Source organism: Pteropus alecto, unplaced genomic scaffold (genome assembly GCF_000325575.1).
Source record: "Pteropus alecto unplaced genomic scaffold, ASM32557v1 scaffold224, whole genome shotgun sequence".
Lineage (NCBI taxonomy): Eukaryota > Metazoa > Chordata > Mammalia > Chiroptera > Pteropodidae > Pteropus > Pteropus alecto.
In genome coordinates this window covers 267,816-292,299 of record NW_006436289.1, presented here as the reverse complement: position 1 = coordinate 292,299, position 24,484 = coordinate 267,816, and the positions used below count along the sequence as shown (strand labels likewise).

Genomic DNA, 24,484 nt, shown 5'->3' with positions numbered 1-24,484 from the left:
GTAAGAAGACAGAGAGGCAGGAACTTGCCCATGCGCGTACTGTATTTATCCTCAGGCAAGCAAGAGTTAATCACACTTGTATCATTCGAATCCTAAAATGAGAGCTGCAGAGGGCCATTGTCAGTAAACTTAGAAGGCATCGAAAAGTATGCCCCGATATATGAATCTTCTTGACACCACCGATCTATGCTTGAATACCTTCCGGGATGGGGATCTCATTACCACAGAGAAACTCAACCCTCTGCACAGCTATGACTTACATTCAGTCAATATCTGTCTTTGCCTGCCAGCCCTAATGTTTTGCCATCAGGCAGAATGAGAACGTCTAATCTCTCTCCCCTGTGGCCACAGCCCCGGCCACTGTTTTGGCCAACAGCTGTGATGCACACTTTCCCTCCTGGCAGAACACACCCGCTTCTTCTGCCCATTTGCCCACAGGAGTGACTCTCAATGTTGAGGCAAACAGTTCTTACTCTGTATGCCACCTATTTACAGGGAATTTGTCCCAGTTGAGAAGCAGAGGCAGCTGTGGTGGGGATAAAGATGACTTTGCCATCGTTGTAAGGGAAAGCCCCTCCTATGGAATTCCAAGTAACCAAGCTGAGTGTCCAGCATCCACTAGCCCCCTTCCCTGTTCTGTCTTCTGGTCTCTCAAGGTCGTTCTTGCCAGAGAACAGGAAAAGCGGAAAAGCTGATTTTCCAAGCTACGCTCCACCAACATACCTACTCTCCCATGCCCACCCCATCTATTCCACCATCTTCATCTGTCTTTCTCCCTTTTCTAGCCAGAGCCCTACATAGCCTTTCAGGGGAGTGAGGTCCTAGGCTAGGCTAGGCTGGGCTAATCTATTTTAGGACCAATCTATGTGCTATGTCAAGATGCCAAGTTATAGTTCTCAGCTGGGCTTCTTTCCCCAAGGCCTTCTGGAGCTTTCATCCACTGGGTGGCCGAGCCTGTCCCAAAAGGTGGTTAACACCCTGACATCAGCATGGTAGCAGCAGCCAGAAATGACTGGAACCCACCGAGCTTCAGGGTGAGAGGACCATGGGGCAATGCCACAGGGCTATCTGAGAAGACTTCCTGTAGAGCTCTGCCAGTGTGGACTTTCTGAGTCCCCAAAGTGCCAGTGAAGGAAGGCAGGAGACCTAGTGGAGGCTCCTGCTTCTGTGCATCCAGCTACCTAGCCCGCATCCCACCAGGCACTACCCCAGCCTCCTCTCACCTGAACTTTTTTAGATATTACCTCTACTCCTGCTACATGGGAGGAAGACAAGTGGCCTAAGTGGGGCCTACATGCGAACCAATAGAAGGCCAGTCACACTATTGGGTGTATGAATGGGACTTGGAATTGGAGCTAACAGACATACATCTTCTTGCCTATGAACATTAGATTATCCTGGGGAAGGTCTTTACCTGGGGAGGAGACTCGGGTTCCATCCCAGGCTCTGTCATTAGCCAACTGTGTGACTTTGGGAGAGTCACTTTCCCTCTCTGAAATTCAGCTTTAAAAACTGAGCTCTTAGAGAAAGTGTGGGGGCCTCTTCTAGTTAAACTCAGGCCCAGCTGGGGAGGGGCAGACAGGAGCCCCTGATATGTGCTGAGCTGTGCTGAGGGCTAGGCCCAGACTGAATGTGAGCTGTGGGAAGAACAGCTGACCTGGAGCCATCGTGTGGCCTTAAGCAAGTCATTTTCTGTTCTAGTTCTCAGTTTCCCTTTCAGGAAAGTCAGGAGGTTTGGCCAGGTAGTCCCTGGGACCCCTCTTATCTCTGATGTTATAAAGAGCTACTCTCCTACCCTACTCTTTTAGGCTCTCAAGGCCTGTCCTAGGGACTCTGAAAAAGCCTAGGAGTACAGGCTCCTATCCCATGGCAGCAGGCAATGAGCAGGCCAATGGCTCTGCCTGAGCCCAGCAAAGGGCTATGGTGAGAAGGGAAGGAGCAGTGGGAATTGAGAGGTTCTCGTACAGGCACCTTCATCTCAGCTTGGGGACAGGAAGCCAGTGGCCAATGCTGAGCCTCAGGGTGGGAGCTAGCCCTTCCCCCACAAGGCAGCTCATTTTGCAATCAAAACTACCCCACCAGGCCCCAAGCAGGCTTGACCAAAGAAAATTAATTTAGGAGAGGTGCCTGAGCCAAATCCAACCCTCCCAGAAGCCAGGCCCAGCTCCAAAGTGTCCTCGCAAGTGTTCTAGCAGAAAAGCCCTAGAATGAGAAAGATGCTGTCACCGCCCCAGAAGGAACAAGAATCCCCAGTGCCTTCTGCTGCTCAGTCCATGTCCTCCACTTCAGTTTCCCTATCTATTAAGCAGAAAAGCACCCTCTCTGACATTCCATCCTTGGAAGGACACAGGGGCTCTGGAGAACAGACACCCTTTTAAACCAAGGTTCCTTGGGTCCGTTAAATCCCAGCCACCTCTGTTAATTGCTGCCATTTCCTCTCTGGCGTCTCTCTCAGGTAGCAACAGTAATCCTTGCAGGCATGTGGACTGTCAGTGTCAGAATCCTCCTGGAATATTCTAAAATGCATCTGGCCTATAATCACTGGCAAAGGTCTCTAGGTTATACCAGGGAGCAGACAGAAATAGCAAGAAACCAGGAGAAAAGTAGGAACCAACCACTTCAGTTGCCTTAGGGGTGTGTGTGTGTGTGTACGCTCCACCAACATACCTACTCTCCCATGCCCACCCCATCTATTCCACCATCTTCATCTGTCTTTCTCCCTTTTCTAGCCAGAGCCCTACATAGCCTTTCAGGGGAGTGAGGTCCTAGGCTAGGCTAGGCTGGGCTAATCTATTTTAGGACCAATCTATGTGCTATGTCAAGATGCCAAGTTATAGTTCTCAGCTGGGCTTCTTTCCCCAAGGCCTTCTGGAGCTTTCATCCACTGGGTGGCCGAGCCTGTCCCAAAAGGTGGTTAACACCCTGACATCAGCATGGTAGCAGCAGCCAGAAATGACTGGAACCCGCCGAGCTTCAGGGTGAGAGGACCATGGGGCAATGCCACAGGGCTATCTGAGAAGACTTCCTGTAGAGCTCTGCCAGTGTGGACTTTCTGAGTCCCCAAAGTGCCAGTGAAGGAAGGCAGGAGACCTAGCGGAGGCTCCTGCTTCTGTGCATCCAGCTACCTAGCCCGCATCCCACCAGGCACTACCCCAGCCTCCTCTCACCTGAACTTTTTTAGATATTACCTCTACTCCTGCTACATGGGAGGAAGACAAGTGGCCTAAGTGGGGCCTACATGCGAACCAATAGAAGGCCAGTCACACTATTGGGTGTATGAATGGGACTTGGAATTGGAGCTAACAGACATACATCTTCTTGCCTATGAACATTAGATTATCCTGGGGAAGGTCTTTACCTGGGGAGGAGACTCGGGTTCCATCCCAGGCTCTGTCATTAGCCAACTGTGTGACTTTGGGAGAGTCACTTTCCCTCTCTGAAATTCAGCTTTAAAAACTGAGCTCTTAGAGAAAGTGTGGGGGCCTCTTCTAGTTAAACTCAGGCCCAGCTGGGGAGGGGCAGACAGGAGCCCCTGATATGTGCTGAGCTGTGCTGAGGGCTAGGCCCAGACTGAATGTGAGCTGTGGGAAGAACAGCTGACCTGGAGCCATCGTGTGGCCTTAAGCAAGTCATTTTCTGTTCTAGTTCTCAGTTTCCCTTTCAGGAAAGTCAGGAGGTTTGGCCAGGTAGTCCCTGGGACCCCTCTTATCTCTGATGTTATAAAGAGCTACTCTCCTACCCTACTCTTTTAGGCTCTCAAGGCCTGTCCTAGGGACTCTGAAAAAGCCTAGGAGTACAGGCTCCTATCCCATGGCAGCAGGCAATGAGCAGGCCAATGGCTCTGCCTGAGCCCAGCAAAGGGCTATGGTGAGAAGGGAAGGAGCAGTGGGAATTGAGAGGTTCTCGTACAGGCACCTTCATCTCAGCTTGGGGACAGGAAGCCAGTGGCCAATGCTGAGCCTCAGGGTGGGAGCTAGCCCTTCCCCCACAAGGCAGCTCATTTTGCAATCAAAACTACCCCACCAGGCCCCAAGCAGGCTTGACCAAAGAAAATTAATTTAGGAGAGGTGCCTGAGCCAAATCCAACCCTCCCAGAAGCCAGGCCCAGCTCCAAAGTGTCCTCGCAAGTGTTCTAGCAGAAAAGCCCTAGAATGAGAAAGATGCTGTCACCGCCCCAGAAGGAACAAGAATCCCCAGTGCCTTCTGCTGCTCAGTCCATGTCCTCCACTTCAGTTTCCCTATCTATTAAGCAGAAAAGCACCCTCTCTGACATTCCATCCTTGGAAGGACACAGGGGCTCTGGAGAACAGACACCCTTTTAAACCAAGGTTCCTTGGGTCCGTTAAATCCCAGCCACCTCTGTTAATTGCTGCCATTTCCTCTCTGGCGTCTCTCTCAGGTAGCAACAGTAATCCTTGCAGGCATGTGGACTGTCAGTGTCAGAATCCTCCTGGAATATTCTAAAATGCATCTGGCCTATAATCACTGGCAAAGGTCTCTAGGTTATACCAGGGAGCAGACAGAAATAGCAAGAAACCAGGAGAAAAGTAGGAACCAACCACTTCAGTTGCCTTAGGGGGGTGTGTGTGTGTGTGTGTGTGTAAGAGAGAAAAATGCAAAGGGACATAAGAACAGGGACCAAGAGAGAAAAAGGCCAAGTGTTTCTGCAATAGTGGATCCCCTAGGCCAGGAGGTTGCCTTTGGTCCTGAACTTAGGGCTGATTCGGGGGTATGTAAATGAGATATACCAGTACACGGATGGGACATGAGCAACATGACTCTTCCCCCAACCACTCTCACCTGTGAAGTCGCATGAGGACAGACTCGAACCAGCTGTCATCTATTTTTCCCAAGTCCAAAGGAGGCAAAAGAGAGGTCTGCCTAGCCAGACGTGGCTTAGAAATAAAGGGTAGGAAGGATGGCCCACCTGTCCCTGGAAAGAATAGGCAACATCAACATAACAGTTGGAGGGGGCTTAGAAGATTGTCATCATCCCAGAAATGACCAAGAGGCCTCCGAGAAGTGTGTTTTCAGCCCCACTGTCCCTGTGGTGTTTCTGAGATGGATAGAGTCTCCCAGGATTCTGGGAAAGCGAAGGGGAAGAGAGATGAAACATTTGTCAATAGGAGTGGACTAGACCCTTATCCTCAGTGGGGATCTGACAATGTCAATGGTTTTACCAGGAAAGGAGTGTCAGCAGTCCCTGTCAGGGTCCTGGCAAAGCCTCAATTTACCCCACTCTGAACCCCTGAAAAAAGCCACATTCAAGGGATGTTTAGGGGAGACAATCTGTTTATTGTAGCAATAGATCCAAGCAAGAAGACAAACTGCAAAAGAAACAGTCTGCTCCAAAAGCAGACACATCACAGCAGTCAGGTCACAGAGGGTCATTTGAGTTTCTCTTCCCACCACCTCTTCCAACCACCATATAGCACAAAAATACCTTGAAAGTGCATAAGTAGTTGGTTTTTCCCCTCCAAGTGCACAAAGAGCAATAAGAACATTCCATAATCTCCCTTTGGTAAATCAACTCAAGACACTGAGAAATGATTGTTTCTCTCCCCAATGTAACTTTTAGGGTGGATGTAGTGAGATGTTTTATAGTTATGTATATCATACGTTTATACCTATACATAGACTAAGTACAAATGCATCAGCAAGCTTCAGTAAAGGAAGACATCGGCAAGAGGCACAGCAAGAGACACAGGCTGTCTATCCTTAAGACATAATAAGTAGGAAGGAAAATTCCTTGATTCATCACCTGTTCCAATTGCACCAAGCCATTTCTATGGCATGGAACTATCCTTTTGGCCCTGGCCAGTATTTTCAATTGTCCATCTGCTTAACCTGACTTTGTAAATATTCTCCAGCCCAACCTCCCAGGGAGTCTCACAGGGAGAAATATGGATACAATCAGCTTTTCCTTTTTATAAATTGGGAATAACTTGATTAGTCCATAGCCGAGGCAGGGAGGAGGGGGCGCAGAGCATATTTTCAAAGCCAGTTCCAAGGCACCTCAAGGCATTTCAGTCCTGAATAATTGTGCTTTGTTCTTATAAACTAAATCCCATGGGTTGGCCAGCCCATCTCTCTTTACAATGGCCCTTAATTAGAAGGAAGAGACAGATAAGGGGTTCCAAGAGAGTGGGAGAGGCAGGGAAAGTTGAGAAAACCAGCAGACTGCACCCAGCAGAGCGCAGTGATGGGCACATGCAGCCAGAGTGGGACTTGAACCCCACAGTGCAAGAAAAGGAACAGCTTGCTGGTATAAACTAGAAAGCAGGGTAGGGAAATGGCTGCTGTGGAAACATCTCACACCGTCCCACCTCTATTCACAGAAGCACTATTTTGTTCCCAACCTCATTGTTCTGGGAGAGGCAGCTCCATAAGACCTCTGAAGGAGATTCTAAGGAGCTTGAGAAGAAAAGAGCAATGAGGGTGAGCACCTGGGGCAAAGTGGTTCCTGGCCCACTTCCCTCTGCTCTGGCCCCTGAAGCCAGTGGAGAGGCCTTGCCCTCCCCAGGCCCCACTGGGTCAGAGCAGAGAAGGGAAGAAACTCAGAAGTCTTGGGCTTCTTTATGGAGAGTTAGGATTCCTTAAAATAAACCTAGGGTATCTTACAACTAAATCCCCTAAATATTATGAGTCCTGGAAAAAGAAAAGCTCCCAGCATCAGCACAGATCCTCACTCTTTCTGGGAGAGGAGAGCACTTGAGAGGTTGCCAAAAAGTGAAATCTGCAAACTGCAGAAGTGTATTACAACCACTCTTGGTTTCAGCTGGTATGAGGTAGGTGCCCACCACCCACCTTCCCCTCTCAGCTGGTTGGCTTGAAAGATGGGCAATGTCCACCTGCCCCAGGCATCCTGGTGGCTTAGCCTACCTTCATTGGCAGTGTGTTGATTGGCAGTTAGGTACTGAACCAAAGTGTTAGAATTTTCCTGTGGGCTGGACCCACCCCACACAGGCTCTGTCTAGGTGCCCATCTCCAACTTTGCCAGGCTTCTCACCCTCTTCCCAATGGTATCTTCCTTCTTTCCTTCCTTTCTTCCCTTCCCAGGGCTCAGATTCCGGAATCTCTTCCTTCTTCTCCAACTCCAGCCCTGGAAGCAGTGGCTGTACGAGTGGAACTAGATGCACCAAAAAACCTAATCTTGGTCCTCCCAGTGTTGACATAGCAGTTCCCAACTCTTATGGCTTTATGTGTGTCTGACACAGTGCCTGGCACACAGGAGATGCTTAATAAATGGACGCTAAAGTGAATTAAATTAAATCTCCCACAGGCTATTGTTCACTCCCCCAAATTGACCATCTAATGGGCAGAGGCAGAGAATAGTCCCTGAGACTGTCACAGTCCTGTCTCCAACCACTTTTCTCAGACTCGTTTCCTGCCCTGGGCTCCAACTCTCTGAGCCTGGGCAGGACCTGAGCTCCTGGAAAGGTTGAAAGGTATGAAAAGGCTCAGCCTGGGGCAGGGGATGGGGCATTGTCAGCAGCTCTGTCCTCATTCCCATCACTCGGCCCTGCCTCAGGCTCAGATTCCGGAATCTCTTCCTTCTTCTCCAACTCCAGCCCTGGAAGCAGTGGCTGTACGAGTGGAACTAGATGCACCAAAAAACTTAATCTTGGTCCTCCCAGTGTTGACATAGCAGTTCCCAACTCTTATGGCTTTATGTGTGTCTGACACAGTGCCTGGCACACAGGAGATGCTCAATAAATGGACGCTGAAGTGAATTAAATTAAATCTCCCACAGGCTATTGTTCACTCCCCCAAATTGACCATCTAATGGGCAGAGGCAGAGAATAGTCCCTGAGACTGTCACAGTCCTGTCTCCAACCACTTTTCTCAGACTCGTTCCTGCCCTGGGCTCCAACTCTCTGAGCCTGGGCAGGACCTGAGCTCCAGGAAAGGTTGAAAGGTATGAAAAGGCTCAGCCTGGGGCAGGGGATGGGGCATTGTCAGCAGCTCTGTCCTCATTCCCATCACTCGGTCCCTGCCTCAGTCGAAGCCTGGAGAGGCTGGGCTCCGGGGAGATGAGCAGGGCTGGATGCGTACACCTCCCTCACCTTATCTCCCTCATTTACCACAGAGGCCCCTCCCACCAGGACAACTATGGCTGTGATCATTCAAACTGCAGACTGAGGAGCCCAGAGGGGATGGCAGGACCCTCAGTTTGTCAGTTTGAACTTCAGTTTCCTCATCTGCAGTATAAGTGACGTGGCTGGTTGATTCTCTGAGGGTCCAAGGTAGTGTTCTCCACGCCAGCAGTTTCTCTCCCTGTCTCTCTCCCTCTCTTGAAATTCCCTTAATGTGAGTAAAATGGCAGTGAAAGTTGGCTCCCCACAAGTGCTACTTTCTTCCCCACAACAGAGTTGTTGGGGCAGGGGAAGGTGTAACATAGCTCTAGATGTGACATGGCCACAGGTTCTCTCCTCATGCTTCCCTTGGGGTATTCCCTTCTCTGGTCTCTAGCCAAAAGCCAGATGAAAACCCTGCTGAGGGTAACTGGGAAAGTCTGAACAGAGCTCTGAGTTTTGCCCCCCACTCTGCACATCCTCTTCTCTGCCCGTGGCTTACATCCCTCCTCATCTCTGCACCTTAGCCGCTCCTGGCCCAGGCCGATGGTGGTCATCCTGTTAGACAAAGCAGTCTGCAGTCAAGTCCATTTTACAATGGAGCCTACCCTGTCAGTCCTTCAGCTGATTAAAATCTGTCTCCTGTTCATAGGCAAGTATGATGGAAAATGACCACTACCTGGAACAACGCAATCCACCCACGGCCCAGCTCAGGGGTTCTTCAGATCCCAAGAGATTAGCACCCAGCGGAAAACCACGAGCCTTCTGTGGTAGCAGCCGTTAATGGAGAAGAGGGTGAAAGCAGAGCTCCCTGGGCCACGGCTTGTCTCCATTTGCTTCCAGTCTCAGCTTTTCTTCAATGCTCAGGAAACTCACGGTTGTCCCTTTAACATACCCCATCCCCAAGTTATAGGAACGTATATATTACCACCCTCAGCCCGACTGGGAGCAGCTCAGGGAGCAGAGCAATGTTCCAGTCCAGGCCTTCTTGAGGCAGCACAGGAAAGCCTCTCCCCCACCCACAGGTCCTCTCTGAAGCTGCCACCAGAGGAGTTCGTGCGCCGGGCAGGCTGGACAGCTGACCCCCTCCTCCACCGCTGCCCACCCTCCCCCTTCTCCTTGGGACCCTCACACATGCCTCCTGCCTCCTCTCAGGGACTGGCAGTTTTGAACTCACTTCCTCCCCCCAGGGCCCACACATCCCAGACATCATGGCAGTTTTCTCAAATGAAAGAGAGGTGGGTCACTCTTGGTGCAGGGAGGGGGACACAAAGTGAAAGGTTCAGGAGGCTCCAGGTCAGCCCTGGGGTCCTGGTTTAAGAGAAGCACACCAAGAGAGGGTAGGCAGGGGCACGCTGAGCGGAGCAGAGAGTGGGAAGGAGATAGGGCATGAGGGAGGGGCTGTGGGGCCGGCCGCCTGTTACTTGGTGCCATCATCTGCGTTGCCCTCTCCATCTGTTTTGCCCTCCTCCTCCGTCTTCAGGTCATCCGTGCTCAGTTTCTGCTCTTTTTTCCTCCTTACACACTTCACTACCATCAGCACTAAGATGACCACAGCCAGGAAACCTCCCACGGAGGCACCCACAATCACAGCCACCGTGGAATCCCGCTCAGGGGGCTCTGGAGAAGAAAAAGAAACAGACCCACTGAGCACTAGGGCTGGAAGAGTGAGCCTCGGCCACTGTCCCCTGCTCCCACAGTATGTGTGGAGCGGTCCTGATTTTATTCTTCTCCATGGAAAGAACTTTAGTCAAAACCAAAAATCAGCCCAGATCATTGACCTCTAACCCCCGACCCCAAAATCCCAGAGTGCCTAAAAGCCCCAGGAGAGGGCAGTATGATGCAGTATTTGACAGCATGGACTTTGAGATCAAAAAGACCCAAATTTGTGTCTTGATTATACTATTTATTTATTGTGTGACCTTAGACAACTTACTTATCCTCTCTAAACCTCAGTTTCTCATTTGTAAAATGGGGATAATTAATAGTACTTCCCTCACAGGGTTTTATGAGGATGAAATAAGGTAATGCATAGAGTTTAACTGAGACATAGTAAGTGCCCAATAAATGAAAGCTGCTATAATGATTCTTAAGATCATGATCATGATCAATAGCATTACAAGAACTCTCTGAGACATCTTCCCAAGTCCTCAAGGACTGGAGGGAAGAAAACAGATGCCTTGCAGCCAGCACAGGCTGTTGCTGTGATTAGTCCCCTCAGGAGGACACAGCCTCTCCAAAGGAGCCCTGAGCTAATGCTGCTAGAGAGTAGTTGTGGAGAGTAATTCAGTGGGAAAGGTCAGGTGCCCCCACAGCAGCCTTGCTCCCCATTCTGCCCACCTGCCTCTCACCTTCCATGAGAACCTGCAGGTAGATCTTGCCATGGCCACGGTGGCGGTCAGGTGGGTTCATGATGTAGCAGTTGTAGAGGCCCTCATCCTCGAGCTGCACGTTTTTCAGCGTCACTGACACATCATATTTGCTGGGGTTCCCCGAGAACTCCACGCGGTCTCGGAACCGCTCCAACTTCAGGTTAATGATCTTCATGCGGAATTGGAGGAACTGAGGTGGACAAGGGACGGGATGGGGGGGATGGATGAGCGAGGAGCTGCAAGGAGAGCAGGATGCTCCTTCTCCCATGCACCTTTACCTGGAAGAGAGGCAGTTACCTCCAGATCTCCGCCACCCTCCCCGGGGCATGACAATGCACCTTCCGACAAAGCCCTCTGGATCAGACAGCCCACCCAGATACTATGGGCACCTGGTCTAGTATGGGGCAGGGTGCGGGAAAGGTAGGCCTCCCACTGTGGGCCTTCCACTGGGCCGGACTCCTCTCCCAGCCCCATCTCTATCCCAGGACTCACCATCTCCTCAGAGCAGTTACTACACTCCTGGTAAGTCCAGTTCAGAGAGAACTGTTTGTGGTTCACTGTGTAGCAGGAATTGAATGTGCAGGCCAGGCGAGCATCAGAGCCATTGAGCACATTGAGGGTAGTAGGTACTGTGACTTCCATGCTCCGCCCTGGTGGCACTGTGGACAAAGCCAAAAGCTGGTGAGGATTCTGGCTGATAGTGCCATGGAGGCGGCAAGCCTGCTGTGCCTGGCGGGGAGTGGAGCAGAGCTAGGGCAATGGGCTGGGTCCCTAACAGCCGAAATTAATCATGTGGTGGGGTAGAGTGGGCAAAGTTCATAATGGGTAACTGATGTGGCCCTGGGGGTGAGGGCAGTGCAGAACAAGTCTGGGGTAGAGAGAGACCAAATCATCTGTCAAGCCAGGGACAAACAAATGGCCTCAGGCCTTTTCCAGGAACACCGTTGGGCAGCCCCTCCACTTGGCCATCCTGCTCCAGCCCTGCCTGTGCCACTTGCTAGCCAAAGACCTAGGACAAAGGACTTCACCGTGCTGGCCTCCTATCCCCCTTCTTCCTCACTACTTCCAACCATCTCTGCTAAGCCAACCCTTTCCAACTGACGCTACAATGTCTCCCATGGGGCAGGAAGGCTTGAAGACACATAAAGATTAAGAAGGCCTCATACTCTATATCCCAGGGCCAGAGCAAAGCATTGTGCTCAGCCAGTAGAGACACAATTCCGAGGAACCAGCTGATGGGTCTACAAGGACAAGAGTCCCTTTTGAAGATGTAAGGCCTGAAAACACCACAGCAAGGAGTTGATCCAGGCTGAAGGGGTGGCAGTGTGGGAACAATAGGTTTCTGTGGAATTCTACAAGGAAACCAGACTTGGTATAGCAGATAGGGGCTAGGGCTGAGAAAGGCCCATCACACTCTGACATTCTAAGCAAGGCAGAGTCTAGGGTGACGTGAGTGAACCAAAACCCTTCCAGTGCCCCTTATGGGACAGAAAGCCTGGGGCACGAGATTTAAGAAGGCACCCACCTTTAGGGTCATGAAAATATCTTTTTAAATTTTGCACCCCAGGTGCCTCACTTGCCTCACCTAGTTCTGGCCTTAGTACTAAGAGTCTCTGCCAATATTGTCAAAACCTCATCCCAAAAGATTAATTGATTTATCAAAGACAAACAGTAATGTTGAGCATCAATGATTTATTCACTCATATACCAAATATTGATAAATCACCTACTATGCTCTTAGTCTAGGCCCTGAGGAATACTGTCGTGCACAAGACGGGTAACATCACCAGAATATGGAACTCGTATTCTAGGGAGGGAACAGACAGTGACGAGGGAAAAAAATAATAATGTGACTTTAGGTGGTGATACATGGCAAGGATTGTAAGAAATAAGCAAGGAAAGGAGGTGTTGTTCTCTATCGGTGGTCAGGGAAGACTGCTCTGAGGGAGTGACATGTAGGAGGTCCCTGACTGAAGTGAGGGAGTTAGCCATCTGAAATTTGGAAGGAATCAAGTTCCAAGGCAGCAGAATATCAAGAGCAAAGTCCCAGTGGCTGGAATAATCTTCATTTATCTGAGGCCCAAGGAGCAGAGTGATCAAGGGGGCAAATGGTGAGACCTGAGGTCTCAGAGTCAAGCAGGGATCAGGTCACAGGATCTACGGGCCAGAACATGATGTTAGGATCTAATTCTTTGGAGTGAGATAGGAAGCCACTAGGGACTGGGGGCAGTTAGGAGGCTGTCCAAGCAAGAGCTGTGGGAATGGCATAGAGATGGGGAACTGATTAAATGTGGGTTCAGTCCCAGCTCTGCTTTCAATCAGCTAGCTGCAAGACTGTGAGCAAGCTCTTTTACCCTCCAAGCCTCAGCCCCCTCTCTACAGAATGCAGCTGATTACACCCACCTCCCAGAGTTGTTAAGATAATTAAATAAGATTAAATACATAAAGCACAGCATGCAATCTGCCTGAAAGTAATTGCTCAGCAAATGATAGCTCTGGTTATCCTAAATTTTCCTCAAGGCCTGCCCTCCACCTTCCCACCCCCATAGACAGGAAGGGCTTCTGGGGCAGCCTCCTAGCAAAGGGCACTTTGTGGGGCCTTGACCCCTGCAGGGCTTTTATTTTTCAAACTGTTTTATTGTGCAAAGCTGCTGGGCCCTACACCAGAAGCCACTGCACTACAGCCTGGAAGCAAATATACAGAGTCCTTCTGCTCAGCTCATATCTCTTAGGATGAGTGGGCAGGGCTAGTAGGAACGACTTATGAAGAAAAGATGCTCTGAACTGCTGCCCTAGAGGTCATAACTGAGTCCTAGATAGAGGGATAGGCACGCAGATCCACCTGCGAGGCCAAGGCTTCCAGGTGTGCACTGAAGTGCTCATTAGGGGAGTATGAACTGGGGAGGCTGAGTGGGCTCACCAAGAAAAACAGCCCAGTTCCCCTCTCCCCATTTCCATAGCCATTACGAAAGCACCTAGCACAGCTCCAGGCAAGGAGGAGGTGTGCAGAAAATACCGTCACCGTCACCGCCCCCACTCTGCAGAGGCAGAGAAATTTGTAGGGAAGGAGCCTGGCAGGGCCTTGACCTGAGCTTACCTCATCTTCCAGGAACTCTCTGCTTCTCTAACACCTTCCCTTGAAAGGATCTTCTACCTTTCCAGAGCTCTCGACCAAAAGGAGCCTCCAAGTGATACTAGGAAATAGGTGCTGTGAATCTGACCCACCCCTTGCCTCTGTCCTGACTCAGCCCACGACATCACTCCAATTAAAACTTGAACCCAGCCAGGCAGCACTCTCCAAACTTAAGAAGCCAGCACCCTGCTGTGTAGGAGGGCAGAGTCATGGGGAGCAAGGAGCCTTTTGTGGCTGGTGGGAGCAGGCAGACAGAGAGGTGCAATGCGGAGTCCCTCCCCCTCATCTTGACAGCTGGTTCCTGCAGGAAGCGCCAAATGGAACACGCGTGCCCTCTACTGGTCAGAGAGGTCAACCACCAAGTCCCAACTGCAGAATAAAGGAACAGGGAGTCAGTCACTCAATCAGAGTAAGCCAGAGTGGGGACCCTCAGGAATTATAGATCTAGCCCCATGGTCTTACCAAGGGGGAAAATGAGGCCCTGAGAGAGACACAGAGGATGGGGCAAGCTGGGACCAGAACCATGGTTCTTGACTCCTAGTCCAGGACGCCCACTTCAGCCTGAGTCCTCACCAAGATCCCAAGGCTCAAGACAAGGGCCTCAGGCCTTTCAACAGTCCAGGCTCTCATTACAGACAAGGAAACCATTGCAGAAAGGTCAGATCTGTGAGCAAAATCCTGGTCTCTTGATGAACTGTGCTGCTTCAAGAAAGTAGCCAAATCCACAGCTAGGGCCACCAAAAGACATCATAATTACAACAATGTGCTTACTGTGTGCTAGGCATCATTTAAGCACTCTATAGATATTAGCTCATTTAATACTTACAACAATACTATTACGCCTCCACTTAGCAGATGAGAAAACTGAACATAAAGCAATTAAATGAATAGCCCAAGTTCACAGCTAGTAAGTGACAAAGTTAGAATTGAACCCAGGCTACAGGGCTCCAGACAGAGGGTTGAGGGATTGAGGCTGGGTGGGGGTGTGATTGTTCTTCCAAGGCCTTCAACTGTCTACAAAGCAGGTCCAGCCCCTCCCTTCCCCTATCCCCACTCTAGGCAGGCTGGCCAGAGGGAAATCCTTCTATTTAAAGGAAACTCCATACAAGGGAGCCTACAGTCTTCCTGGTTTTCGGTTTAGGACCAGGTCTAGGGCCTGGGTCTCCTAACTTCCAACTAACAGAAAGGAAATGATGATCAACAGGGGTGCAGTAACGATGCAGCTTTTGATCTTAGTTCCAAAACATTACCACTGCTAGGCCTCCCCATTTTCTCCAAGGCACATCTGGCCCCTCAGACTCCACGGCATCCACTGTTCTAACTGGCCCATTTTACAGAGATCATAAAAATTTGTTCATCTCCTGCCAAACACTATCTCCTACAGAGAATGGAAGTTAATTCTCTTCACTCATTTTTACTTATGAGGTAGGTTTATTTTCTTCTTGGTGGAGAGAGACAGAGACAGAGACAAGGGGGTGGTTAGAGAAAGAGAGAGAGAGAGAGATTGAGAGAGAGAGAGAGAGTCTAAACAGAGAAATTATTTCCCTGACCTTCTGGATCATACTGTTCCCTGGGGCAGCCCTTGCCTCTCAGGCAAGTATGACACCTAGCCCCTATCTCCAACACTTCTTACCTGTCAGACCTACCCCCACGGGGTCCCCCCTCCCGGCCCAGTCCACCCCCATGCACCCTGCTGTCAGGATGAGTGGGAAGAGATCCCACAATGCACCTCTCTGCCCTGCTCCTGCCAGCCACAAAAGGCCCCTCACTCCCCATGGTTCTTCCTTCCTATACAGCAGGGGGAATAACTCACCCCCAAACCTCCACTGGCTCCCTGTTGCTTTCAGGATCAAGTCCGGGTTCCTGGGCACAGCTTCCTAGCCCTTCACCATCTGGGACAATCCGACCTGCTGGCTTCATGCACCACCAGCTCCCAACCCTCCACGCTTCCTCCACTCCAATGACCCCAGAGTTCTTACATTTCCTAAAAACGCCACCAGCTTTCACTCTTCCTTCTTTTACACCTTTGCACGTGTTTTTACTTCGGATAGGAAACTAGTTCACCCTCTGCCCCTGGGGCCCTTCCACTTATCCTGCAGATTCCAGCTCATAAGGCATTGCCTCAGTGGCAGCCTCCCCACCGCCTGTGCCCTCTCCCCAGCCCTATTCTATCACTTCCACTGACTTGAAGACAGAATGGCATAGCGGCCAAGTCCACAGCTCTAGTGCCTTGATCTGATCTTAGGCAAGATAGTTAACCTCCCAGCATCTCAGTTTCTTCATCTGTAGAATGAGGGATAATAATAGGACCTACCTCCTAGAACTGTTGTAAGGATTGAATAACTTAATATTGTATAAAGCTCACAGCAGTGTCTGGCACATAGCCCAAAACAAAGGTGAACTGCCATTATCATCATCAGCATCATCAGCATCATCATCATCATCATCACAGCACATACAAGACTGAGTTGTTATTTATTCATGTGCCTGTGTCCCTCCAGAGGCTCTGGGGAATTGATTCATATTTATCCTGGTATCCCTGGACCTATAACAGCTTGTGACACACAGTGGGCACTCAACAAAAGTTTGTAGAAGGAAGGGAAGGCATTGTCCCCTCTGTGTCTGTGTCCCTGCCCCCACCAACAGATATGTGCAGTGGGCTTGAGTGAGGACCAGATTCCACTTCTAGGCCTCCCGTACCACGACCCAAACTTTAGTAACCAGGCCAGTGACTGCAGAACCAATGACCTTGAGAAAAACTCTAGGAAAGCCCAGTCATTTGGATTGTTTCTAACAAAAAAAATAGTCTCACATGCTTCTGTCACAGTAGGTTGCCCAGCTTGTCATTCTCATAAACTCAGACCCGACATAGTCTCCTCCCTTGTCACTTGTAGTATCCCTCCACCCTGAGGACTGAAGCTACTACAACTCCCAAAGTCTCACCTCAGCCCTCAGCCTTGGAGTGCCAGGGCACGCCTCATCATAACACCAATTAAGTTCAAGTTCGACATCTCCCTTCCTTCATTCTCTTCTCTACCAGGTTTGCAGAGGCTTTAACTTCCTTCTATCACCACCTCACAGCCTCCACACCCTGACCTCTTCACCCCAAACTCCATCTTCCCCAAAGCCACACCTGGGTCTTGATCACCAAGCCCCCTTCCTTTCTTCACTTAGATAAGGTTCTCACAAAGCTGCCTCCCTCCCACAGGAAGCTCTTCCTAACTCCCAAAGGAGGTCACCTGTCCTTCATGCCTGGCTCCTTACACACAGGCCAATCACTCAACTTTTTGCCTGTACTTGAGAATCTTTGATCAATTAGTTTAATATAGCAGTAAGATTTCTTGAACATTGGGGGCAGTTGAATTCAATGCTTACGAACATGCAGAAGTCAAACAAACAGAGGTTCCAATCTCAGTTCACCTTAAACTTGACATGTGACCTTATTGGGCAAGTTACTTAAATTCTCTGTACCTGTTTCTTCATTTGTAAAATAAGGATAATAGCAGTACATACCTCATACGATTACCGTACCGACTTCTGTGAGGGACAAAACAAGATATGCAGTGCCTGGGCACATGAAATGCTTTTATAAAGTTTAGCTATCATTGAGCACTTGCTATGTGCCAGACTCACAAAAAAACCCAGTAGATATTCTCCAGTTTACCCATGAAAGAACTAAAGCTCAGAGGGGTCAAGTAACTTGACTATGGGTATGAAGTACATGACAAAGGTGGCTTTAAACCCAGATCAGATTCTAAAACCCATGTTCTTTGTATTGCCAAATATTCACCCTCTGTTGTTAATAAGCCCAAAAACTCAGCAAAGCTAATAAGATTTATCATGCAAGCTTCCAGGGGCTCTCCACTGCCTCCATTTAGCAATCCTGCCAAATAACACAGCGTAGCACACCAGAAAGACAGAAAGAGAGAGAGAGAGAGAGAGACTGTGATGGGGAATATTCCCACTGACAATAAGTTTAAGAGCAAGAATGAAACTACCTATAAAGCAATCTTGCAAATAACTCTCTAACCCACCTACCCACCAGAAAATCCATGAATGGTCAAATTTGAAATTAATATTTGGGTCACTTGACAGGGCAGCTACAAGGGCTGGGCTGGACAGTTCTGAGATATGGTCTTAAAGGGCCACAACTTCATTGGGCCCATGGGTTCCTTCTTCTTTCTTTATTATTTTTCTGATCCCTGCACTTGACCCCTCCTCCACTCCATCTGACCCAAGCCAAAAGTGCCTTCTCCATCAATACACACTGCAGCAGGTCTCACAATCCAGAGATCATTCCTCAAGCCTGCTTCCCATCCACTCTCCCACACATTTCAAAAAATCGATGGTACAGATTTCCAGGAAGCCAGACCCAAACTCAACTTTCTGCCTTCAACTGCCCCCCACACTCTCTCCTAACATTCTAAATCCACCAGATTCCAAAGATCAAGGTTCACAAAAGAAACCCCTTAAGAGAGCATTAAGTCTCAGGACTCCATATTTGCAGCAACTTTAAAAAAATCCGTGAAGAGACTGCAGATGGATCTAACCCCCACTCTCACCCTACCCCACACACACACAGGTCCACTTCAGGGAAACCTAAACAAAAATCACCACCCTTGTCATTCCCGAGCAACACTCAGCATTTCTGACCAGTGTTATGCAGTCCCCAGCAATGTCTCCCCCAGTTCCAGCACCTCCCTTCGCTAGGACACTGAAGAGAAGCTCCAACAACGTTTTTTTTCCTGCCCCCTGTCCCTATCCTCTTCCAGTTGTGGCTGCACTTCTGGACCCGCAGGAGCATGCAGATGTGCAGTCTAACTTACCCAAAGAGAAAAAGAGACTGAGCCCCGTGAGACTGAAGGCAGAGCGAGGTAGCCAGGCATCTTTGTGCATTTTCAGACACTGAGATGTTAGTCGGGATATGGGAGAGGGAAATTTGAGGGGCCAAGGGCTATAAGGGAAGAATAGTTAGATGCTAAAAAAAAAAAAAGAAAAATGCACGGATGTACTTCAAAGACACATACAACATTAAGGAAGCTTTATTTCCATCTCTCTAATATGGCCGGCCTGTGTGTTCTTGCTAAAAAGAGAGAGGGAGTGTGTAAGAGAGAGAGAGAGAGAAAAGGTGGGGGGGCGGCAGCTGGGATGGAGTAAATTTTGTGGTTGCTGGATTTTTAAAAGTAGGTGGGAGGGTATAAAAAAGTCTTTCTGAAAAGAACAGTTCCCCAGAAATTTTTACCCTCCAAAACAAGAACTAAAGCAAATCCTGCTTTTCTTCTTAACTTGGATAATTGTTGGGTTTTGAAAGCTGTTAGAGGAAGCTCTTTATTTCTAAGCTGCTGTAAGGGGGAGGTAGGGAACTCCTTTTGTCATTTAATAACACCCAAAAAAGGAGACACTTGTTTTTATGTTATTTGGAAAGAGTTCTGGGAAGTGAGTTGGGGAGACTTTCAGGAAGTAAGGACTTCCTCATTTTTCTAGCATTTCTGTTGAACACAGAACATGTTCAAGCAAACTGATATAAAAACACCTAAGAGACCTTACATTCAAATGTAACATGAATCAAATCAACAGTAGAAAGACATTTTCGAGACAATTGGGAAAAAGTAAATATGGACTATTAGACTATATTAATGAAAATTTCTTAATTTTATTGGGTGATAATATTGTGGCTATATTCTTTAACATCTTTATCTGTTATACACAATGGAGCATTTATAGGTGAAATAATATGATGACTGAAATTTACTCTAATATAGTCCAGAAAAAAAAGAGGTGGAGGAGGTAGGTGACACTAGACTGAACATTGTTATTGATTGTTGAAACTGGTGACTAGTGCAAAGGGTTCATTACACAGTTCTCTCTTCTGTTATGTATGTTTGAATTTTTTTTCCTTTTGAAAAAGGAAGAGAAAATAGGCTAAAACTACATGTAGGAGAACGTGAGGTGGAGTACCAAGGAGGCCCTAAGCAGAGAAAGTCACCCGACTCTTCCAGGGAGATATTTAAGTAGAACACAGGTTCTCATGCAGCAATCACATGCACTTGTGATGCAGCAAAGAGGGAGCATATAATATTTTTGAGCATTAACTCTGCACCAAACACTTTATATATGATACCTCAACTTAAATGTAACGCTGGGATAGGTGATTCCTTCTTTAAAAAAAAAAGAAAAAAAAATTGCAAATGAGGAAACAAGTCGACAGAACTTAACACAACCAACTTACCTACAGTAGTAGTAGGTCAGAGCCACGATTCAAACTGAGGTTTGTGTGAAACACTGGGTATTTCCAGTATTCCACACTGCCTGTCACAAAGGGGAGAACACATGAGACCATCCCTCAGGTTGTTTAGAGACACAGAAGAGAAGACTGGAATAGATAAGCAAGTGACCTCTGTAGTGTGGTCCCCAGACCAGCATCACTGTAAAAGAAGATGCTAAAGGGCAAGGCATGGAGAAACAAAATGAGAGACCAGCACAGTGCTTGGCTCGGAGCAGACACTCAATAAACAGGTGACGCTAGCTGCAAAGGGGCACCCCTAAATGAATTAATAAAGTTGGAGAGGGAATGGGGGAAAGAAGACATTATGACGAGGGCAGCGAAATCTAGCATAGGCCGCTGAAGCTGTTCTAGACTGGGGAGGAGCGAAGTGGGCCGGATATTGGTGGCAGTTGCTGATGGCAGAGGGGTGGTGAGGAGACCTCTGTGGTTCTCCACCACACCAGAGGTGGCTGTCCCTGCCTGATCTTGCACAGACTCTGTCCCCAAAGTGCCTCTGTCACTTTGCTAGAGACTGGTGGCTGCTGGCTCATCCACAGGGTGCAGGCCACGGGAATGAAAACCAGGGAAGGAGAAGAGTGGAAGCCTGGGGGAAGTGTCCTCCAGTGGCCAGGTTTAGTCTCCTCAGGCCCCAGGTCTCCTCTGCTATCATCAGTGGCCAGGCTTGCAAATGTGTCTGGAGGGTGGACTGGCACAAGCAGGGGCCTCAGCTCCCACTATAGCCCTTCGGTCAGGTCCCAGGCTGCAGCATAGCTACCCATGCTGCCGCAGACACATGTCAGATACAGAGTTTTGGTTTGACGTAGCCGGCCTCCTCTTTATTTTTTAATACAGCTGAAGGTGGCTGTGAGGCCCAGAGAAGTTGCTTCTCCAGCTCGCTTGGTCTCATACTGGGTCCAGAAGCTTCTATTTGGGTGATATCTGAGATAAGAAATGGATACAGAAGTTCCTCTGCTTCTAGCCAGTATTCGACTATGAGAAACTAAGTACAGGACTTATAACAGAATAGCCTTTGTCCAACTGAGCCTTCCAGAACCGAGGGTAAGAGGTGCCAGATCAGGGGTGAGGTACCCTCTCAACGTGAGGCAGGAGAGCTACCCCAGGACCTCCCCACAGCTTACTTGGGCCTCCAGATGCCCATTTGCTCCCAAAGAGTAAGTCTTCCCTAGGAACTAATAAAAACCGTGGAAGCAGAAACTCAAAGAAGTATTTTGCAGAATGAAGACACCAGTATCAAAGACAGGCTATTTGGGGAGTAAAGCCTTATTTTTGGCATTTCTACCCAGTGCCTACATTTTATTAGATAACACTCAGTTACCTGCCTTGCTAAGAGAAGCAGAATTACAAATAATCCAAAGGAAGTTAGTTTCTTGGCCTTTAGAATGCCTAGCTGAGGCCACAGAGAGCCTCCCTAGTTACATTTACCTTAAAGCCTCATTTCTCAAAGTGTAGTCCCCAGACAAGTATCATCAGCATCACCTGGGAGCTCCTTAGAAATGCAGAGTCACAGATCCCACCTCCGAAGAAATCAGAATCTGCATTTTTAACAAGATCTCAGGTGCTTCTGAGCACATTAAAGTTCGATAAGTATTGCCTTCAACTAAGATTAAAAGGTTTGCACCCCAGGAGCAAGGAGCAATGTGAAGCCAGGTTTGGGGGGTTGGAGAGAAGGAATTGGTAAGCAGGAGCAAGTTTAGGATTAAATGCTGGCCTTAGTAGGTCTGCTTGGGAATAACAAGGTAGGGATCCATTCCATTCGCCTCTCTTCTCTGCCCCATTCCCTTCTCAAACCATTCCATACCTGGTGAGGTTTCTCTTACCCCACATAGGGCTTCACGTCTTGATGTCTTTGCCTTTGCAGTTCCCTCTTCTAGAAATGCCTCTCTCCTCTTGCCTGCTCAGCAAGCTCCTAGTCTTTCTTCCAAAATCTGCTACAATATCACCAACTTCTTATCTTCTACATACTCCTTCTCTCTGTGCTCCTGTGACACTGGGTACATTCACTCATTTGTTTACCAATTCCTTCATTCAACAAGCTCAAACATCAACTTAATGCCCCATATGTGCCAGACACTAGGCTAGAAACTAGAGACCCAGAAACAAATGAGACACAGTTTACCCTTTGACGGCTCACATTCCAGGCAGGGAGAGAAATGTATAAACTCCCAATACAGCATAATGAGAACAATCCCATTTACTGAGGGATGGGATGAGAATAAAGGTACACCTGGTATTTCTTGGGTCTCCATGTTAACAGGAGTCGGAGGGTGTTATTATTTTTGTTCACACTTCCTACCTCCCTGACTACAGCTCTATAAAAATAGAGATTGTGCTTATTCTTCTGAGTCTGTGCTGGGCCTCTACTGGTCCGTGAGCAGATGCAATGAGTGGATGTCTTTTATATCCAGGAAAAGGGCAGGACCTCCAACAGCCTGACTTTGCACAGCTTTACACAGTGGTCGGACTAGGGCTGGGCAATAGGTCCAGCAGCATCCTGCACACACCGTTCTCCATTCCCTGGGGTCTACATTCAATGAGGGTTTGTCCTGCATGGGATCAGATGCTTCAAAGCTCACAGAAAAGACCTAAAGCAGGATCTCTAAGAGCCTAGGAGCTCTAGGAGAAATTAAAGCCTCATACCTATAAAATAACTAGAGAACATCAGAAAATAAAATCTGGTAAGTGTAGAGACATCTCGGAAGATGTGAGAAATAGGAGATCACGGTCAGACTAAGCAGGACCTTGAAGGAGTATTGATTTGAGCAGACAAGAAGAGAAAGGGAATTCCAGGCAAGGGAACACCAAGAGCAAAGGCTTAGAAGCAGGAAAGACAGGAGTATATGGAGCAGAGAGTTCCTGTCATGAAAAAAAAAAAAATGGGATGTGTGGATGGGTAGCCAAGATGTCACCTGAACTCAGGAGTCCATGAACATACGATGTAGAGTTCAAACAGGTGCTCCGAAAGTTCTGGGACACATAAATCTCTATTGCTCTCAGCATCTCAGCTTTCTGAGAAAACTCTGAGTTTCTTTATTTTCTTTATTTTTCAAAACATAAAGATGTTTTGAGAGTTAGATTTTACAGAAGTGGTAGTGAATTGCCTGATTTCCCTTGAGGAAGACATGACCACATTTGCAAAACAACTGTCCAGGACAAAAGGTCAGTAGTCCTGAGAAACTTTGTTTATGCTTAGTAAGAAAATAACTGGTCTGTGTTGGGATAAAACTTACAATCTAAGGTTGTTTGGCTCTCAGTAACAGAGCTAATTCAGTGGCAGCATGACCCCTGCCAACCACAACACACACACACACACACACGCACGCACACACACACACACACACACACACACACACACGGATTTTTATAAAAGAAAATTGCCAATGTAGACATGTAAGCATACTGATCAGCCAAGAGGAGAAAAAGAGTGGGATGGCGATGAAGAACAAAAGACTGAAGGGCTGGCCAAAGGCTGCAGCCTTTTTAAGAAGGTACATTGTCTACAGGTCCCCAGTGGACAGATTGAACTGTTTTCAATTTCAATAGTCCACTCTGATGCTACTAGATTCTCCATAATTCATGAGTGGCCCCACCCCCTCCACCCTTAGGCTGCTTTCTGTTGGCAAAAGCCTGTGTGTCTCTGCAAGTCTTTGAATATGGGAGCATCTGGTGTTCTAGGGACTTAAAATACCACAAATTCAAGTAACAAAAGTGCTTGCGAAAGGATCTACTACAAAGAGATCCAGCTTGCTCCATCTCCAGCAGTTTTCCTGCCCGTCAGAATATCATCCCTCAGAGTTATGTAAAGCCCTTCCCTAAACTCAGCTTTCTAACTCTCTTTTTGGATTAGAAGAATATTGAGTATTTGGGGTTTAAGGGCATCCTGCACATAGAAATAAAAAATTAACAAGAAATGGGGACTGAATCACCAGAAGACAAATCAAACTGGGGAAAACACATTAGAATGGAATGAAGGGCTCAGACCAGGCACTAGTCCCTAAACAACCTTATTTAGTCCTCATAAAAAATCCTATGAGTCTCTATTTCATATATAGGGAAAATAGCTTCAAAGAACTGAAGTAAATCCTGAAGTAAATTGCAATGCTGAAAAGGGAGTAAGAGGCAGAGCCTGGATTTGAACCAGGCCTATTTGGCCTTGCAGCCCATTCGCTGTGCCATATGCCCCTATGTTCCTGGATGTAACAGACAACCATCCCTAAGAGAAGGGCATGTGAGAACAGGCAGGTCTCTTTCACGGTCCCCTGCAGAGCTGTTTTGGTTTTAGGCAAAATCAGTATTTGATAGCTGTGGACTTCCACTCTCAACTTTGACTCTATCCTATGTACAAGAGGAAGGCTTGCAGGGAGGTAGAACTGGAAAAGAGAGGTGGGCTTCCTTTTCTTCCTCCTCAGTTACAACTGCTGAATCCAGAATAGAAGCCAAACTTTGAACCAAATTCAAATTTGGGCAAGTCAAACTTGGGAGGGGTGTGCCCACACTTCCACAATCAAAACACCCTCTGCTCAGTCCACTCTCCAGCTCTTATCCCAATTATCCTCTTTGACCTAGAACGACAAGTGTGAAACCACCATCCACCCACCTGGCTCTGTATCCTGAAGGTCCT

General features: G+C 48.3%; 1 protein-coding gene across 1 annotated transcript; it reads right to left on the bottom strand.

Annotated features, from left to right (window-relative positions):
- Nucleotides 1-9,196: 9,196 nt before the first annotated feature.
- SCN2B (sodium voltage-gated channel beta subunit 2) lies at nt 9,197-18,659 on the bottom strand. The gene is made up of 4 exons (XM_006912766.1): nt 18,407-18,659; nt 10,940-11,106; nt 10,427-10,637; nt 9,197-9,695 (listed from the first exon to the last, which is right to left on the bottom strand). Exons 1-4 carry the CDS (start codon nt 18,474-18,476, stop codon nt 9,496-9,498), a joined length of 648 nt encoding a protein of 215 aa, XP_006912828.1. The 5' UTR covers nt 18,477-18,659; the 3' UTR covers nt 9,197-9,495.
- Between the last annotated feature and the right edge of the window lie 5,825 nt (nt 18,660-24,484).